At 36.4% G+C, this 13503-nt stretch overlaps 2 protein-coding genes across 2 annotated transcripts in view; both read right to left on the bottom strand.

Annotated features, from left to right (window-relative positions):
• LOC107095536 (interferon alpha/beta receptor 1a-like) overlaps positions 1–5199 on the bottom strand; it is a 22367-nt gene extending 17168 nt beyond the window's left edge. Inside the window, exon 1 of the mRNA XM_015391671.1 lies at positions 5013–5199. Coding sequence (XP_015247157.1) covers positions 5013–5064 — 52 coding nt within the window. The 5' untranslated portion in view covers positions 5065–5199. The remainder of the gene's footprint in view (positions 1–5012) is intronic.
• Positions 5200–8926: 3727 nt separating this feature from the next.
• LOC107095538 (interleukin-10 receptor subunit beta-like) overlaps positions 8927–13503 on the bottom strand; it is a 15399-nt gene continuing 10822 nt past the window's right edge. Inside the window, exons 6-7 of the mRNA XM_015391673.1 lie at positions 9162–9304; positions 8927–9082 (exon numbers count right to left, since the gene is read on the bottom strand). Of these exons, the coding sequence (XP_015247159.1) occupies positions 8927–9082; positions 9162–9304 (299 nt within the window). The remainder of the gene's footprint in view (positions 9083–9161; positions 9305–13503) is intronic.

The following is a 13503-nucleotide window of genomic DNA, read 5'->3' as shown; positions in this document are numbered from 1 at the left end:
TAATGCATTACTATACCCTAATTAAATTACTTTTTTACTGCATTACTCCAAACACAGATGTTGTGTCGGCTACATACAGTCAACAGTGGAACATTATGTAGTTACAGTTCTCAGAATAAGTAAATGAAATCTGCCAACACTAGTATGAGCCAAAACTGTTATATAGCTTATAGGCTAATTACATGAAACAAAAGGAAACTGCGTAACATAAAAACTTGAAAAACTTGAATGTTTGAATGTTCACTGGTGAAATCAACAGCAGTGAAACTAACACAGTTAGTTAGCAGCTAACATTTCAAATTTTAATAGCTTAGCCTTACAAACACTGAACGTTACACTGAACAGGAACATGCGATAAAAAGAGTGATTGATGGGTGAGAAAAAATGAGTTAGTGAAAGAAACGAGGTAAATTTGTCTGCTCACCCTGCTTTGAAACAACTTCCTTTACTGGTCCAGACAAAGCACCAATCTAATCAATCTAATATGCAGCGCCGTACAGAGCTCCATGTTAACCATCACCCGATCTCCCGGGGCAAGTAGTTTTTATTGTTGGGAGAGTACAAATTTCATTGCATTTGTCTGCCGGGCAAGTCCAATGATCGCAAAAAGAAATTATCACTCAAAATTACTTTAAAATCACCGACATTCGATGAAAACGACCCAGAAGTGTTTTTGTTGTTTTGTACACATTCTCTCATGATTTGAAAAAGGTGGAACTGTATTTATCAAACGTTATACTGGGCACGTAAAAATTGTTTCTGGGCAAATGAAATGTGAAAGTCACTTGCCCAAAGGGCAAGTGGTAAAAATCATTAACGTCAACCCCTGCCGTGCGTTTTGTGTTGATCGTACGATGTGCCCATAGCAAGTGTGAAACAGTGCCAAAATTCCCTAGTGGCTGAGAGCGGTATTACAGGGACTTGATGGCGAAGGTGCCGCAGACACTATTTCATGCTTTCTAGATAGTTAGATGTCACAACAGAATGTGTCTCGCAAAAAGTATTTTACTGTTTTTTGAAAATACAAAAATACACAGCATAGAAGTGTTTTGATACAAAATACAAAGGCTTTCCGTAAAAGTTTAAAAACAATCCACTGGACTTGGTTTCCAATGTTTGAAGACGTTTCGCAGAAAGCTTCCTGGAGAGGTGGCGAAACGTCTTCAAACATTGGAAACCAAGTCCAGTGGATTGTTTTTTAAACTTTTACGGAATAACTATGACCTGGATGACTGAGAATCTTCATCAGCATAAATAAAAAGGCATTTTCATCATCTAAATAAAATGAAATAAAATAAAATAATTAAAATAAATGAAATAATTATTTCAAATACTTGTATTAGAAATACTGTCCATCCCTACCTACATGGGGAAATTCATTCTCTGCATCTAACCCGTCCCCTTGTGGAGCAGTGGGCCGCCATGGTGCGGCGCCCATGGAGCAGTGTGGGGTTAAGGGTCTTGCTCAGGGACCCATAGGCTGTATAACATGTATAACAAGAGCTACACCTACTGATTAAGTTATAAACCATTAAACTACAGATTCTTTTTTGGTTAAAATCTGTTAAATCAGTAAAATACCACTTCTAAATTAAAAAGGTTTAAAATTTAGAAGAAATAAATAATAATTGATTGCTCATTTCAAAGAAATGGTTGATGGAAAAACATGTTAACAAATATAAGCACATATATATGAATTCAGACATTAAGTTTTTATTAATCCTGAATGGAAAATGTTAATTTTATTTGTAGTTTTGTCTTTGTTACTGCAGGAGATTATCCTTTCAGCATTGGCAGGTTTTTAGATTCAATCATCAGTCTGAGTAACGATTCTATTCAATTAATTTCAAATTAATTTCAATAATCCATTAATTACAATTAATCGTCTCAGCCATATAAATCTAACAATTTGTAAAACATAAATTTGCTCAATTTTTGTCACATCACTTTTAAAAAGATAAAGACAGTGACTTTATTTCTCCCTCCAGCCTTTAGGTGGCAGTAATGAGCATTTGATGGGTTTGCCGCCACATGGAACGGAGGAGGGAGTTTATAACCCTTCGCTAAACAACGGTAACGTCCTCTGACTGGACCTGGGCTGCAACTAATCATTATTTCGCAAATCGATTAATCTGTCGATTATATTTCCGAATAATAATCGGATAGCTAAAGGTTCCTTAAAGAAGATTTTTTTAATTAAATCAAACCGGATGAAAGTAAAATGTTTCCACTTGATGAGTTCTGGATAGAGCAGCTTCTAATGTTTATATATATTTTTTAACGATATTGATATAATTACTGCTCTAAGCGGGTCACTGACCGCTGAAGGCATGTTTTACTGTCTGTATAATCCATTTAATGATTAACTGATAACTAAATTAGTTGATCATTACTTCAATAATCGATTAATTGGAATTAATCGCCATGATGGGCGGAGCAAAGGAAAATCAAAATCCAACTTTGGTTGAAAGAAATACCAAGTCAGTTTTCTTTTAAAAGTCACTCAGCCCTTTTTTTTTTTTTTTTTTTTACTTTTGAAACTTCATAACCTTCATCCAGACGAGTCGGTTTTCAGAAAGAACAGTTTTGTGGTTAAATATGAGTAAAAACGCCAGATTTATCACTCAGGCGTGTAGCGTGATATAAGTGGAGATTTACACGAGCTCCTTTAGTTTCCACGCCTCCATTCTTCGTCACAAACCACTGAATGACTCCGTCCTCAGAGATCAAACTCTGGTGAACTCAGACTGGAAAGAAAACAGCCGTGTTAATATTTAGCTGTCACGATTTGAATATAAATTTACATTTTTTCTAACTTTAGATAATTTTCCAACAATCAAAGCAGCCTTTATACTAAATACTGTATTGCTCCTACATGTACGGCAACTTCCTCATTCTATTTGGGTGAAAAGGGGCTGTGGTTTTAGTCGATTGACTTTTTGGTTCCTTTACCCGATCAGTTTATGAGATATTATAACACAAATTAAGTCTGGTTATTATTATAAAAATAAGGCAAACTCATAGAGACCCCAGCTTAGAGGAAAAATATGCAGAAAAAAACACTTTAGAAACTATGAAACATCTTAGAAGGAGAAGCGCGGGGTGAACGGGTGAAGTCATGTGCTCTAAATCATAAGAAAAATGTTTAAAGCTAAAAAGAAAAGCAAAATAAAACACAAAGACATTCTTTTCAAGCCTTTCTCATGCCTTCATCTTCCACCCATACATCATCAACTTCTCTTCTTTTACCACCATTCTTTATCAGGGTTATGCTGTAGTAGTATTTTGGTAAAATAAAAGAAATAACCCACAAAAAATAAAAAATAAAGCGCAGAATGTTGGAAAAACTGTAAATCTAATTTGTCTTGTTTACATTTGATCACTGCTGCACTTTAAGAAGTTGAAATGTCTTGAGAGCTGCACTGAATAGAATTACATTTTTGTATACACCCTGTGTACACAATATGACTATAAAGTTTGTCTAAGGCTGAGTCTAATAAATACAGTTAAACAATTAAAAAAAATGCCTCAAGTTCTACGTAATAAATGATGATCAGATCAAATCTTGATGAACCGATTGTTGAAATAATTGTGAACTGATCTGGCAAATTAATCAAATAATTACAGATAATAATGGTTCAGAAAGTCTAAAATATAATCTAAATCCCTTAATCTTCCAACAATGGGGAAACTCACTCTCTGCGTTTAACCCAGTGGGTTGCCATTGTGCAGCGCCTGGGGAGCAGAGTGGGGTTAAGGGTCTTGCTCAGGGACTCAGTGCAGGCTGTGGGGATCAAACCGGGTATTTGCAACCTTCTCAGAGCAAAAGCGCACTGCTCTAACCACTAGGCCAACACTTCCAATGCCATTAGCTGCAAGAATCAACTAGTAACAGCAGTAATTAGGGCAAAACTCTAACAAATACTATGTATATTTTTCATTTAAAATCATGCATATATATATATATATATATATATATATATATATATATATGCATGCAGATTTTTACAGTTTAAACTTCAAAATGCACAATTAAGTTGTTGTTTTTTTATCTCCAAATTCTAAACATTATATAGAAATAAAACCTCTTCCTATGCATAGAATAATAAAAAGTTGCAGCTCTACTATTTATAATTTAATGTCTCCAAACATTTTTATATTAGATTCTATTTTCTTATTTTAGAATAAAGCTGAGGGAATATTGACCCTCTGTGAATTTACAGCCAGCAAAGATGTTACCAAACCTCCAGAGCATCTCTGCCCCAGCTACTGCTGCAGACAGTGAGAGTATAAAACGTGTGGGTTAGAGGTTGATGCAGACATTAGAGATGAAGCCACGTGGGTCTCTTTGAAATCTACGCCACAAGATCACTGTGGTCACACCAAGAACAAGAAACTGTCACCATGCCCTCAGAAAATGGAGAAACTCATTTAAAAAGGGGCAAATATTTAATATCTGTCATAATCTTATAATCTAATCTTATCAAACATTAACTCAAAGGAAAATATTTAATTTAACCTCTAATTGTTTTTATTAGGGGATAATGTTTGTTTTTGGAGAGCAAACAGGACAGATGTTAGAGGAGATGATGTTTATCAGGCTGGATGAGGAAGATCAGAGGTCCTCTGAGGTCAACCTCCCTGGAATAGAAATGCTTCTATTAAAGCTTTGATTGGTTTAAAATATTTGGATGTTTTTTAGCATCAGGATACATCATTGGGATTGTTTAATGGCCGCCCAATGCGGAGCTTCAAACAAAAACACTTTCTGTTTCCTTTCCACGACGAACCCTTTTAAAAAAAGACTAAATTAAAATTTATCAGGATATAAACACCTATGCGCGGAACCAGGCTGATGTTTTATTTATTATACAGTGAAAAAAGGCAGTTATTATCAATTCCGTTTCTTTTATTTATCCAAATAAAGTATTACAGAGGGTTAAAAATAGTGCTAAATAATCTTAAGTCAGACCGAGGTTAGCGTAGAAGCGATAGCATAGAAATAGACTCACCAGAACCGCTCTGAAGGCCCACAAACAGAAGGCAGAGAAGCCCGGTCAACATGGTTGATATTTCTATTCTATCAACCCGTTTAAACTTCTGTTAGGTGGTCATTGAACTGGTTCCGATCAGGTCCGCTTTGATCAGCGCTGCTCGAAGCGACTCTTAACTTCCTGCATCTTCTTGTTTTTTCTTCTCTGAAGTTTCAGCGGAGCTAACAGAGTTTGATGCGCGCCCCCTAGTGGTTCTAATTGGGATCACTCGTAATACACTTTCTTCTTTTCTATTGTGGCAGATCGCAGGCAGCTTTAAGGTGCATACTGCCACCTGCTGTATATGAGTCTGTAGCAACATTACTTTACATCAAATTCTATTTTTTAATTTTGTATATTGTAGATAAATGAATAATGCTTTCCTTAATCTGTGAATATCCTCTATATTTCCTTAATTTCCCAATATTCCTTTTAGACTCCATTCTTTGCCTTTCCTTCCAACCATTCTTCTCAATTTCTCCCTTTCATCTTCATAAGTTTTACAGTTCATCAGTACATGTTCCACATTTTCTTTTTCTTTACATCCTTCACATTTATCATTATTTTTCCTCCCTATTGAATATACATTTTCATTTAAATAGGTCTGACCCAGTGTTAATCTGCTCATTATTACGTCTTCAATTCTGTTTCTTTCATTAATAATTTTATTTAATGCTGATTTTTGGACCTTATATAATCCTCGTCCTTTCTTATCGTTGTTCCACCTCTTTTTCCATTTTTCCAATTCTTTACTCTTAATAAGTGATTTACCTTCCCCTTTGTAATAGACTTAGGCATTAGACTTAGATTTTACTTTGGCATTTTGTATATATACAAAAAAAGGACATTTTGTTTATTACAGCTCACTAGACTGTTTCATTTTTAAAAATGCATAAAGTACAGTTTTAAATTATATTTAAATTCTATTCTGGATTTAACAGGAAGCCAATGAAGAGAAGCCAGGATAGGAGAGATATGATCTCTCTTTTTCATTTTCATCAGAACTCTGGCTGCAGCATTTTGGATTCACCTTGAAGTAACAAATGCATGGACTAGTTTCTCAGCATCACCCCTGGACAGGAGATTTCTCATTTTTGCAATGTTCCTCAGATGAAAGAAGGAAATTCTAGAAACCTCTTTGATCTGGGATTTAAATGACAGGTCCTGATCAAAAATAACACCAAGATTTTTACTTTATTATCTGAAATCAGTTTAATCCCATCCAGATGTAGTGACTGACTAATCAGCTTCTTTTTCAAAGACTCTGGTCAGTTCTAGTGAGGATGCAGGCAGCAGCGTCTGGATCAGCTGCAGCTGTCTGATCTACTGTGAAGGATCACTTAGACAACTTTTATTGCTAAATTTCATTTTGTACAGCTTTAATGAAATTTCCATTCCATAAAGTGCAGCGGTGATCAAATGTAAACAGTGTGGGAAAAAAAATCATGGAGCATTAAATATATATGGTGAAAATCTGCAGTGTTTTGGTGTTATCAGTTTGATGCAGAGTCTGTGACATCATTTAGAGGTTTTTCATCAGTTCAGCAGGAAATGTGTTTCCCTTTTAAAAAGCCAACATTTAATTTGTGTTTTTATAAATAAAGAACATAAAAAGGAAATATGGATTTTCTGAATGTTTAAATCTGTGAATAATTATGTACAGCAAAGCACACAGTCTGTGAGCCAATGATGGAAAAATATAATAGATCTTAAAATCATAGTTACTTTTTGATCCTATTCTGTCATCGAAATTCAATTTTATTATTGTTGAAAATCACTTCTAAAACTGGAATCTATTATACTGCATTCAAACTAATACGTCATTCTGAAATATTTTAGCAGCAATTAAGATCCATAGCAGAAGGTCCAGAGCAACTTTTAATCATTTTAACCCTTTATAGGGAAAGTTTTTGATCATTTGCAAACCCCTTAAAGATGGAGTCGCCCTGGTCCCTCAGTGAGGTCTAGAAGCACAAGATCTATATCCAGCCATTCAGCAAAGATGCTGCTACTTGGCTGAACATCTGATTTAGGCATTTGACCAATTAAATGAGCCCTTGAATGATATATTTTTACCTACTGGAAATTAAGTTGGAAGAAAAAGTCAAGAAAAAAAGGTAAAAAGCTGATTGAAAAGTTAAAAAGTAAAGATAAAAAGTTATTAAGCCTAGTTAACAATTAAATTTAGGTTTATAAACTAAAAAATGTAAGTGCCAGTATCAGCATTATATAGCCGATAGGGGTCGTGTTCCCAGATACTTTTTCCACTGTGGTTTTTCGTGAGAAAACGAGTACATTTTCTCATTATCTTAAGATAACAAAAGCCTTTTTCTCGTCGATGATTGGATTTATAAGTATAAGTCATGGCAGCCAAAGTGAAATTTTTAAAATAAATTCTGTGTTTAACTTTTAGGTAACGAGAAGACGTTGGTAGTTTGATGATTTGCTTCCACTTCTGATTCATAAGCAATTAGACCTATGCCTCCGGCGCCTTAGCGCCTAGCGTTACGTCTGTAACAGGTAGATGCATTAACCCCCAAAATGAGTTCAGATTAAAGTTTTTCATTAAAAAAGTAGAGTTGTATCTACTGTAACACACGCAATCCAATTATCCACCATAGCCTGAAAATCAATGAAAAGAAATAGGAAACTGAAAAACGTATTATTTGCACACAAGCGGTACCCCGACTGCGCACTATGGTTACCGCAGGCATGGATGGACTGGAAATCCAGGGCTGTTGGCCCGCCTCGTTAATTACTCAGACCGGTTAATCATCTCGTTATATCAAGTAATCAATAACTGTTTTCTCGTGATAATGAGATCATTATCTCATTATCACGAGAAAGCAAAGGAAAAAAAAAAAGGCAAGTATGGCCGCTCTCGGCTTCCGTAATTATATGTTGCACCAAAAAAAAGTGTTTTTCATTATTTCTTTGAAGCACTTTTGTTATTTTTCTTAATATATTCTGGCAAGTTGTTGTTTCTCGTTTCTTGTGTCATTGATATAAATTTTTGCCATTAAAATATTCATATATTTCGACTGTTAGAAACATAATAAGGTCTTATCCTGGATTACAAAAAGACTTGAAATTTAAATTTTCAAAGTATTTCACTGAATGCCCTGTAAAGGGTTAAATCTACTTTAGCTCAGATATTATTTAAATTGTGTTTATATTGTTAGTTTAAGCATGTTGTGTTTTCCAGGAGCTGCTATATTGATAAAGGTGAACTGTCTGGTGGTTTAATCTTAGCTGGGAGCGTTTGGAGCGCAGCTAACAAACCTGCTGCTTCCATCCAGGCTGACGGCCGTATGGATGAGAGGAGAAACGGTTGAAGAATTTCAAACAGTCCAAATGTCTGATAAAACCTTAACATTGTCTGCAGGACGTCTTTCTTTTTTTAAAGCCGGGTCCAGAGTTCACCTGAAGGGCGTTTAGTTCTGCTCTGACGTCAATCAGGTAATAAAAAGGACAACTGAGCAAACAAAAATAAAACAAACAGCTGTTTCATAAATCAGGAACTTTATTAGTTTGACACATAAAAAAAGGTTAAAACACAAAGAAAACCAATTTTCTTGTTAAATAAAGAGATGGACCAACCAGTAAAGGTTCCATTTTTAACATTTCCTGACTGGTTAAAGTGCAGAAAGTCAAATATTAATTATTTTATTTTTCTCTGCGTATAAAAACGTTCATGTCCATAGAAACAGATGGGATGGTTCCGTACAGCTCTTTATGTTTGGGTTTGCATCCAGCGTGCCTCTGCCTTCCATCGCTTCACATTATTCAGGAAGTGGCGTCTGAATGGAAATCGCTCGTCTCGTTAAGTCTCTGAAGGAAAAGCACGCAGGATGTAGAAAGGCTACGTCGTTCCTTTCCTTTCAGTCTCTCTGTTATCTTCCCGTCTCCACGGCGCCGTTCGGCTGTTGGCCGGTCTTTGTTAACACCAGAGGGCTGCCTTCCTCAAGCATGACCACGCTCACCGGGTCGATCGTCTCGGTCGGCTGAACGGCCAAAGAAACCGAGGAATTGGACGTCGCCAGCAGAGACTGTAGCGGCAGAAAGCAGCGTGAGGATGTTGGATTATCGCTGGTTAATCCACCAAACCATCCTGACAAACACACCCACCTCTTTTAAGTGCTGCGGCAGGGAAACCTTCGGCCAGAGGAACTGGGAGATCCTTTTCCATTTCAGGACGGTTAGCAGGATCAGAACCAGGATCACCAACATGCAGATGAACACGGACAAGGCTGGAATCCACTGAGGTTGCTCTGAAACAGAAACCAGGAAATAAACCAAGTTGGACCAAAAGGAGTAAAAAAGAAAGCAGGTGTTTGTAGAAAGGTGAGCTCTGAGGTTCAGGACTCCAGGGAAATACATTCAGAACAGGAATCTACTGATGGAGAATCCCTGGAACAGAGGAAGAACTTCCCTGGTCTAAACTAGACCATCCATGACTCATCCAGGAGGTCACAAAGATCCACCCGCCTCACTTTAACAGTGAGAAAGACAGAGTGGGAAAGAACTAGAACCCCTGAAACAATCTTCTTCATCCCTAAGAGCTCTGAGAAACATTTCAGCCGTCTTTAACAGCAGGTCTTTCAGGAAGCTCCTTTAAACGCGGCCGGATCGTTCTAACGTTTGTCCTGATGCAGTATAGAATAGAACAGAAAAGTAACTGCAGCACTCGACTCTTCCTCTTCGTTTCTCCACCCCAGCTCCTCTAAATCAGCAGTCCCCAACCACCGGGCCGTGGACCGGTACCGGACCGCACAGAAAAAAGTATATATATATAATTTATCGGAGTCTGAGTGATGTTTTATTTTGAAAAATATTAAAAATTGCGGTATTCTCTCCCAATTGCATCAGTCGGTGCATCTGTGCCTCTTGACACAGGTTAATTCAGTTCAAGACTCATCCTATCTATAACATCCTATCTTTGTGAAGCGGGATTTTCTGCGGTTACAGCGACCAAAACAAAGCTACAGAGCAGACTGGACATCAGGAGCACACTTCATGTGTCATTGTCTCCGATTACGCCTAGATGGGACCGGCTTGTTGCTTTATTTTTATGCTGTTTGTATTTGATTTTATGCCAGTCGTATCATTTTACTTGATCGTAAATGTGGCTCATTCTGGTATTTAACTTGGAGAAAATCAGTGGTGCTTTAGTTTGGAGGATAAACTCAGCAGGTATTTTGTTCTTTTTCAACCATTTCTGGATCATCTGTTCAACGTGAATCTCTTCCTGTCTGGGGTCGGAAACCCAAACTGCTCAAAGAGCCATATTGGACCAAAAAAACAAAAATGTGTGGAGCTGCAAAAACGACATGTCTTCTATAGCCTGATATGGCAACACTGGTTCTAAGTGTCCCACTATAGGAAAGGACTACGTGGGATTAAATATATAATAATCATTCATGATTAAATGTTTATCCTTTAGAAAATGTCACATAGTAGCATGAGGTGAGGGATTTTTTTAGGTTTTCTGTTGGGAGGAGCTGATGGAATCATGAGGACCTAAGCAGGAAGTGACATCATCAGAGCAGAGCTCTCTAACCCTGAAATCCCAAACTAGCAGCAGTGGAGTTTTGAGCTGCAATCTACTTCTTAAATCTATCTTTGCTCTCCTCTATTTTATCCAGAAGTTCTGCAATCAGTCTTCTTATCTCCCTCCCAGCTTGGTGATCAGTTTAGTTTTATGTCTTTCCTGGAAATGCTTTTCCTAATCACTCTTTTTATTACCTGACAGCTTCTCATTCCAAAGCAACCATGCAGGCAGTCTGTCCTCATCGATAATGAAAGCAAACGATTCTCTCCATCCTATCATCAGCTATCTTCCTTTTTTCCCTTTGGGATCCATGTTCAGAGACACACCCGCCACTTTATCTGCATCGACCGCGTTCCCGGCGCCGCGCTGAATCATGCTGCGGGCTACAACTGATCTCTATGGCTGTGACGCACATTACATTTATTGTTTAAATTGATTTAATATACAAATGTTAACAGTATTGGAAAATATAATGAATGTTTGTTTGACCTCCTAATCACCGTATTAAAATAAACAAACCAAAAAAAAATGTATTTTTCATTTTTGAAAAGCTCCAGGAAGCTGAATCATTGTATGGTTCGTTCTTTGTTTTTTTGCGTTTCAAAACAAAAACGAAAAACTAAAAAAGCATGTGGTTTTTCTGTTTTTCCGTTTTTTAAAACCTAAATCGGAAAAATTAAAAATTGAATTAATAGAAAATCAACAGCGTTTTAGTTTCGTTTTGCCATCTAAATGAAAATAAAATACGGTTGTTGTTTTAATATGTAGCGGCACCGGAAATGAAGTAAGTCGCCAAAGAAAAATCACTTACAGCAAACGAAGACGGCATAAAAACAAACCATTTCTAAACAAAAGGCAATGGCTGCACTTTAACCGTTTTCTGCGTTGATTATCGAACTTTTTGAGAGAAGAAAAACACTCTGAGATCAGTGATGCTTTGAGCCGCCATGGAGCTCCACATTGCGCCGATACCCTTTAAATAACACAAACGTTTCCATTTTGGTAGCGCTACCTGAAAAAGTTCTTCTTGTGGATTGTAATGGCAGTTGGCAAGAAATTGAAGGCGTACATTACCGCCACCTACTGGTAACTAAAAAAGTTCTGTGTTGGGAGTTCAGGTTCTGCCATAAGGTCCGTTGAATTAACAACAAAATAAAAGTTTGTCTTTGGTTTAACCATTGCAGTTAAAAAAATCCCAAAACGTTCCTTTTTTCATTTATGCAAACGCAGTTTTTCTAATTTCGTTTTAAAAACGTAAAAACAAAAAAACACATGCTTGTTTTCTTTGTTTTTGTTTTGAAACGAAAAAACAAAACAAAGAACAAACCAAACACGGATTGAGCTGCCGGGGGGGGTTGGGAGGGTAGCCGACCGCTGCTTTATGTCACGTTGGGAGTTTTTTTTGAGTCTTAGGATTATTTTTCTTGTATTTCAGTTTGTTTTTTTACTACAAGATTTTCTATTTTTTCTTAAGCCTGTCGGTAGTTTTTCATATTAGTTTGGCCCGTTTATCTTTTCCAGCTTTATAGTTAATTTCTCTACCAATTTCTAAGTGTTTTTAGTTGTTTTAATCATTTATATCCCTGGTTTATTGATTAATTTATAGTTCATTACCCTTATATTTCTCCGTCAGCCCTATGTTAATTAGTTCACTCTTTGCCACAGGTGTTTTTCTGCTTGCATAAGTTTTCTCCTCTAAAGTCTCCGTCTTTTTTTATTTTTTGAACAAAGACTTTATTTTATCAGATTAATATTCAAAATCAATGATTAATACAATAAGCCAGAAACAACAACTTCCAATATAACCATACAAACAATTGAGTAACAACAACCAAACAAGTCGGCGAGCTGAAAATCCATGATTTTAATTTATTGTTTTTATTTATTATTATTTTTATTTATTTATTTTTTTACTTGGGGGATGAGATAAAGGAAAAATCTTTCTCGAGTGACTTTTATTTTTCTCATAACAGAGATATATGTTAAGTATGCATATAAAATCTGAACCTGTGTTTACATTTATCTTACTACCATATTAATTGGAAATATGTCTTCAAAGGTTCCATCTTTTCTCAAATAAACCAGCGGGCAAGTTTAATTTTGCTTTTATTTTCTCCATCGTATAAACGTTCACTAGTTTCTCTTTCCATTGATTTACAGTAGGGGGTGAAGGTTTATACCAATTTATTGTTATGAATTTTTTGGCTACGAGAACAAGGACAACAAATAAGTTTTGTTCTTCTTTACTTCAATTATTTGGTGGAATTCCCAGAACGAAGATCCGCGGGTTCCAATCAATATCAGCATGCAAGATATTTGAAATTTCCTCTCTAATTCCCTCCCAGAATTTCTTAATCGTTGGGCAATCCCAAAAGACACGAGTCTGATCTCCAACTAGTCCGCACTTTCTCCAGCACAAATTTGATTTAGTTTGATCAACTTTGGAAATAATGTACAGAGTTTTGAAATATCTAACGATTATTTTCCCTAAACCTGCAGTTCTGATCAGAATTGTGACTCTTTCTTATCAGCGACACACGTTGCAGCCGACAGCCGGCTAATTTACCAGATTATATTATATATCATGTCCTCATACATCCCTGGCATTCAGTGTTTCTTGTATAATTGATGTATGAAGCTAAATCAGATTTATCTAATTAAAATCAGACAGGAAATTGTTAGAAGATCCTTTTTAACACAATGACAGTAACTTATATAAATGATACAGGTTTTAACGGCCCGGATTGGTATCTATACCAGATCCTGGAACCATGTCAGCGCTGAGCGACCTGCAGGGAAGCTGAGAAAACAGACTGGATGTTTGGCCATGAAATATGATGCAACTGGCAGCTTCACACCTGAACACATTCTATAAAAGAAGGATTTTACTCCCCTGCCTTTTATATATAAATAAATATA

This window comes from Cyprinodon variegatus, unplaced genomic scaffold (assembly GCF_000732505.1).
Source record: "Cyprinodon variegatus isolate N-32 unplaced genomic scaffold, C_variegatus-1.0 Scaffold555, whole genome shotgun sequence".
NCBI classification, from domain to species: Eukaryota; Metazoa; Chordata; class Actinopteri; order Cyprinodontiformes; family Cyprinodontidae; genus Cyprinodon; species Cyprinodon variegatus.
Note: the sequence above shows the minus strand (reverse complement) of the source record. Positions and strands in the feature narration are given on the sequence as shown.